The 6,534-nt window shown below is 45.3% G+C and overlaps 1 protein-coding gene across 8 annotated transcripts in view; it reads left to right on the top strand.

Annotated features, from left to right (window-relative positions):
* LOC110520058 (protein TANC1) overlaps window positions 1-6,507 on the top strand; it is a 285,120-nt gene extending 278,613 nt beyond the window's left edge. For 7 of the 8 annotated variants that reach the window (XM_021597049.3, XM_021597046.3, XM_090229688.1 and 4 more), the window contains 4 exons: window positions 1,307-1,398; window positions 2,694-2,840; window positions 3,452-3,552; window positions 3,708-6,507. In XM_021597049.3, coding sequence (XP_021452724.3) covers window positions 1,307-1,398; window positions 2,694-2,840; window positions 3,452-3,552; window positions 3,708-5,391 — 2,024 coding nt within the window. In that variant the 3' untranslated portion in view covers window positions 5,392-6,507. Of the gene's footprint in view, window positions 1-1,162; window positions 1,193-1,306; window positions 1,399-2,693; window positions 2,841-3,451; window positions 3,553-3,707 lie in introns of all 8 variants that reach the window. The other variant, XM_021597043.3, reaches the window with a different exon arrangement.
* Window positions 6,508-6,534: the final 27 nt, after the last annotated feature.

The following is a 6,534-nucleotide window of genomic DNA, read 5'->3' on the forward strand; positions in this document are numbered from 1 at the left end:
TATCAGTCTCTATGATCGCAATGACTGTTACGACCAGCAAATCACTATTTTTTCCCATTAGGATTCATATCAATGCAATTATAGGTACAGTATATCCACAGACAAACTCACTTTGTATTATCAGTGCAGGAATCCTTAATGGTGAACCAGCCACGTTCATTTGTGATAATACAACAACAAATGTATTTATTTATTTTATTTAACCTTTATTTAACCAGGAAGGGCTCATTGAGATTAAAATCTATTTTTCAAGAGTGCCCTGGCCAAGATAGGCAGCACCAAGTCATTACAAAATAATTACAGACAGACAACATGAAAAACTACAAGTAATCTAGTAAAAACCATTGAATTCACAAGAGTATAAAACAGCAAATTAAAAACATTGACAGGTCAGGGAATCCGCCTCAAAATCCTTCATCAGTGATTTAAAAACACCAATCGGGACAAGTTCTTCCAGTTTAAAAGTATTTTCTAAGGCGTTCCAAGACGATGGCGCAGAGTACATAAAAGCCCTTTTACCAAATTCAGTTCGGATATTTGGAACAGTTAGCAGGATAAAGTCAAGTGAACAAAGAGAGTACCCACCACATTTCTGAACAATAAAAATGCACAAATAAAAAGGTAGTAAACCCAAAATGGCTTTGTAAATAGAAGTATATCAGTGACTGAGCCTATGAAGTGACTAGAGAAGGCGAGCCAACCCTGGTATACAAAGTGCAGTGGTGCGGGTTTTTGCAGTTTAAAATAAATCTCAGTGCCATGGTAAAGAGTGTCAATTGATCTCAAATACTGAGTGGAAGCATTCATATAAAAAATATCCCAATAACAAAAAAGTTATTGTAAAACAAACACCGTTTTCTTCCCTCAGACATCAATTGCACTCGCGATATTCTGCTGTTCTATATACTGCAATGTTTCCCCCCCGTATTGCGCGATGTGCCTCCACTTCGGCAAACAAAACAAAAACAACAATGGCGAACAGTGGCGTTGTTTCCCCTACTGTGAATTCCATCTTTAATCTGGGAAAGGTCTAAAATGAATAAATCACGTTTTATAACTGTAGCGGTTTCAAATTCTCCTCTGCTTTTCATCTTTTTACATGATTCCTTCCATCTCTCATCCTTTTTTTCTTCTTCTTAACTGCCTTCAATGTAACCCTAAGGGTACAGAACGTCGCCTTATGATCGATCAGGTACAATCTTTAGGTAACTTTACCTTGTTACCAATTTCCTAGTGAATAGAGTCTGTGGGTCGGGCAGCGGCAGTGGTGTAACTCTACTTTCTCTATGTCTGTGTGGACCAACAGGGAATGCAGCCTGGGCTATGGCCACGTCCAAGCCTGACATCCTCATCATTCTCCTGCAGAAGCTTATGGAGGAGGGCAACCTGCTTTACAAGGTATGGAAAAGAGATCAAGTCAACATTACACTGTTAAAATTATAATTTGGGATTTTGGCAATGAGGCCCTTTATATTTTGGCAATGAGGCTCCCAAGAGGCGCTGCGGTCTAAGGCACTGCATCTCAGTGCTATAGGCGTCACTACAGACCCTGGTTCTGTAAATAATAATTTGTTAACAGATTAAATAGAGGTTGAATAAAATCAAATAAAAAATCTACATGTACTGTGCAGTTTGTAGGAAGTTGCTAACTAGTTTCCAGTCATTGCGCTAACGCCAGTTAGCATTGGCTCGGGAAACTACCTCCAACTTACTTCATACTTGACACAGGGACATAAAAATGGTATCCACGAGTTCCTCTGACTCTGGAGAAGTAGATAAAGGGCCTCATTGCCAAAATCCTGAAGTATCCCTTTAAGTCTGAACTTTATGGTTCGAAACAAGGACATTATACTGTATAATGTGTATGTACAGTCAAGTGTGTTCTGAGTGAATGGAATATATATCATATTTTATGATGGGCTACATCTAAACAAAGACTGATGCAAGTACTGTAATTATACCTTGATGTCACTGAATTGATCAGCCATCAAAAGGAGTGTTTGTATATATCTCAGCCACTGTATAAAAAGGACATCTCAGCCACTGTATAAAAAGGACATCTCAGCCACTGTATAAAAAGGACATCTCAGCCACTGTATAAAAAGGACATCTCAGCCACTGTATAAAAAGGACATCTCAGCCACTGTATAAAAAGGACATCTCAGCCACTGTATAAAAAGGACATCTCAGCCACTGTATAAAAAGGACATCTCAGCCACTGTATAAAAAGGACATCTCAGCCACTGTATAAAAAGGACATCTCAGCCACTGTATAAAAAGGACATCTCAGCCACTGTATAAAAAGGACATCTCAGCCACTGTATAAAAAGGACATCTCAGCCACTAATTTGCTTGAGAGAAAACAACGTAATGACTGTCATATTTTGAGCAGCTCAATGCGACGCAGCAGAGATAAATGGGTGTGTGCTGTGCCACACTCGCCTTCTGAGCCATGATTGATCCGTGGCATTTAACAGATTGAGTTTTATGGCAGATAAGGACAATCCGCTCGAGTGGAAACTGTGTGTGATTGATGAGAGAGACGGAAGGGAGTGTGTGAGCTGCTGCGGCACGGCTGTTGGGTTGGGGGGGAGTATCTGACGACCGTCCTTCTTTTCCTCTCTCGCGCCCTCTTTCCTTCCCTCCCTCTATCTATCCCTCCCTTCCTCTCCCTCATTTCCCTCTCCCTGCAGAAGGGGAAGATGAAAGAGGCAGCCCAGAGGTACCAGTATGCTCTGAGGAAGTTCCCCAGAGAAGGGTTTGGCGATGACCTGAAGGCCTTCAAAGAGCTGAGGGTGTCTCTGTACCTCAACCTCTCCCGCTGTCGCAGGAAAACCAACGTAAGATTCCCCATGATCCTCCTCTCCTTACCTTCTCTAGTGCTGTATTTACTGGGTCATTGGTTCCCAAATGTCTCTGTTAAAATATACAATATGTGATCAGGCCATGTATGACACTACAAGTGGACATTGGAAGATCTTGAAGTCAAAGAAACTGTTGTTGTACTGTGTGTTTATGAACGTATTTGAAAAGATACACATACCAGAAGTATGGCTGCCCTTAAGGAGTACTAGACAGCACTTTAAAAGCCCCATGATACAATTTAAATTCGTGTTCCAGGCCTATGATCGATGAAACGTGACATAAACTAACACAATGCTCTTAGGAACAGATTGAATTCAATAAATAATACTATCTACTACCCGTCCAAAATTATAGCTATTAAGCTGTCCAGTTGAGTGAGTTTGATTGAGCCATTCAAGACTAAATTATAATCTGTGCAGAAGTCCACAAGCGATTGCATGCTTGTAGTCATTGTCAGCTTGCTCCCATAAACAATCAGGGAGATGGATGCAGAGAAAGAGAGAGAGAGCTGGGCCCCTGGACAATGTGCATTTCTATTTCCTTGCATTGGTTAATCATATTGATCCTCCCCTACCCCTTGCAACAGGACTTTGGCTTGGCAGAGGAGTTTGCGACAAAGGCCCTGGAGCTGAAACCCAAATCGTACGAGGCCTATTACGCCCGCGCTCGAGCCAAGAGGAGCAGCAGGTAAAGCTATTCGTCAGAAACTCATAAGGATAAATCCCCCTCTTTTAGGGGACCATTGTTAGCGTGAATTGTGAGAATATGGTTCAGCTTCTTTTTTATTACCTCGCTCTCAAATATCCCCCTAACTTGCTCTGTCTATCTCCATCCCACCCCAGGCAGTTCACGGCAGCCATGGCTGACCTGCACGAAGCGGCCAGGCTGTGTCCCAACAACCGTGAAATCCGGCGGCTGCTGGCCCGTGTAGAGGAGGAGTGTAAGCAGATGCAGCGCAGCACGACCCAGGGCAAACCGCAGGGGGCCACGTCCTCGTCAAACCAGGCTCCGGCCAACAACGACTCGGAACACAAACACAAGGAAGGGGAGGAGGAGGAGATGTCGGGGCATAGCATGGCCGTCAGAGGTATGGATGGACAGAACACTCTGGGGATGAATGACGTGGAAGGGGAGGGAACTTTTCAGTCTCAACACTCAGACAGGAGAGGAGAGAGAGGTGAGCCCTGGACACAGAACATCTACTCCATCAATAGAACTCTGCCTGACACCCTCAGCCTCACCACCCAGCAGCAGAGCACCAGGCCTTGCTCTCCCCCCTCCGGGCCCTCAGGCCCTGGCAGGCTGAGTCACCACCATTACCCTCCCCGGGAGCCCAGAGAGCCCACCAAGCAGGCCCAGATAGTCAAAACCAACCAGCACATGAGCTCCCTGCAGGCAGGAGGCCGCTCCTCGGGGGCCAAGTCCCAGTACGCCCCCTCCAGCCCCCTGCCCAGCCGACACATGTCCAGCATGCTGAAGCCAGGGGGTCTGGGCATAGACATCAGCCCTCTACCGCCCCCTCCCGACGAGCCCGTCTACGGGGAGCAACGCCTGTCTATGGCTGCTGCCTCCCAGAACATGGCTATGGGCCACCACTGCGAAAGGGACAGCGAATCCCTGCACTCTGCCCGGGCCTCCTACTCCTCCCAGGACCGTCTGTCTGCCCACTCGGTGTCCTCCCTGGACGCTCAGACCTCAGGGTCTCCCCAGGACCCCCTCAATGCTGCAGGGCCAGGCCAGGAGCGGAGGAAGGAGTGTGGGGGAAACGGGGTCTCCCAGGCACTCTCCCAGGGGGGAGACGGAAACATCAAGGTGTCCAGCTCCACCAGCTCCCTGGCCTCCAGCAGTAGTCTGTCGGAGAGCAGCAAGCTGCAGGGCCCTGATGTACGCACCAAGACCACCACAGACAAGGCCAAGCAGGGCCAGGGAGGCACGAGCGAGTGGAAACCCAGGCCCTTCATGGGCATCATGGACAAGAAGGCACGCTTTCTTCAGCAGCAGCAGCAAATGCAGCGGGAATTACTGCAGCAGGAACAACTGCAGCGAGAACAACTGCAGCGAGAACAACTGCAGCGGCAACAACTGCAGTGGCAACAACTGCAGCAGCAACAACACCAAGGGCTCCAGAACCACCCAGGCCTACAGCCCGCCACCGGAGCCCTCCGCAGCTGGCAGAGTCACTCCTCTGAGGGATTAGTGTCCCACACCATGTCTGCCATGGGCCTCCAGGCAGCAGGGGTGAACTGTGAGCTACCTTATGCCAAAATAGGGAGCACTTACCACGAGCAGCTCAAAGCTCCATCTCAGGGTGCTATGGGGAGCCTGCAGAATGGAATGCACTCAAAGGAATTTGCAGAGAAGTGCCAAGCATCCACCTGTTACAAGGAATCCAAGCCAGCTCTGGCCATGCCGTCGCACACTTTTGTGGACAGTAAGCCCAAGCAGCCAAGCTTAGTCCGAGAGAATCCCGCCATTCACGTAGCTTCAATGAAACCAAAGCGATCATTCATAGAGTCAAATGTGTAGGAATATTTATCTCCCCTCTCTCAACACACAGACAACGAGATACACACGCTGGCACGCACATACAGACAACATGCACATTGCACACACCCACAAACACTTTACACACACACCTTTGGAAAATTCTAAGTGGAGAGATAGTTTTTTATGGGCTGGTAAAAAATTAAGCAATGTAAGTCGAAACTTTGAAAGAAGTACGCAAACTATGTTTGTTCCCCCTGTGAATATCCGCCACATGGAGCGTTTTGATTGAAGCTGTAACAGAACAGATGTATTTCTTTCCTACTATTGCGTACAGCTGTTTGCTTCTGTTACAGGATGACATGTTCCCTCTTATTCAGCAAAGCTGGAGACATTGCAGTGACAGCACTTTACGCATTTACATAGGCCTTTAAGTGCTTATACAACATATTATATTACAGTATAATGTTATTACTGAATTGTTCAGTGTTAAGTATAAGACAATATTTGCATCCAAAATGGCACCCTATTCGCTATATACCGTAGTGCACTACTTTTGGTCGACCCTGGTCAAAGTGGTGCACTATATAGGGAATAGGGTGCCATTCTGGACACATCCAATGGGATTTGAACTGTGTTCATTATGTCAATGGTGCTGATGACAGAATTACGGAGCTATTTAGAAGAGCTGTAAGGATATGTTTGAGATGGGCATTCCTGTGTTCTAAGAAGGATGTTGTAGATCCTCACATTGTGTATATATAAATATATTTTTTTCCTTCTTTTGAGTGAAGATCAATGTCAGTGTATTGACTTATCTGTATTTTGAGGTTTATTTGATGCACAATTTGGTTCCAACTGTGTTCAAGGTTCTGAAAAATGTATTTGTTTATATGTTTGTACATCCTATAAATTGCCCGATAACGTTAACTAAATCCTCTCTGTATCTGCTTGTCGTTGCTGTCACGTTAATTTATTTACAATGTCTATGGCTTGATTCATCGTAAAAAAATATATTTTATATAGTTATTTTTGCACAGCTACTAAGACATTTTACAAGTTCAATAATAAGCTCTGTCAAAGTAATATTGGTTTAAGTGCATGCCACAACTTCAATTTATAATAAAGAGTTTAAAAAATAAATATCTATAAACAAAAGGTTTGGGGGAGCATGGTGCCATTGAC

This window comes from Oncorhynchus mykiss, chromosome 3 (genome assembly GCF_057628025.1).
Source record: "Oncorhynchus mykiss isolate SJ-2025 chromosome 3, ASM5762802v1, whole genome shotgun sequence".
Classification (NCBI taxonomy): Eukaryota; Metazoa; Chordata; class Actinopteri; order Salmoniformes; family Salmonidae; genus Oncorhynchus; species Oncorhynchus mykiss.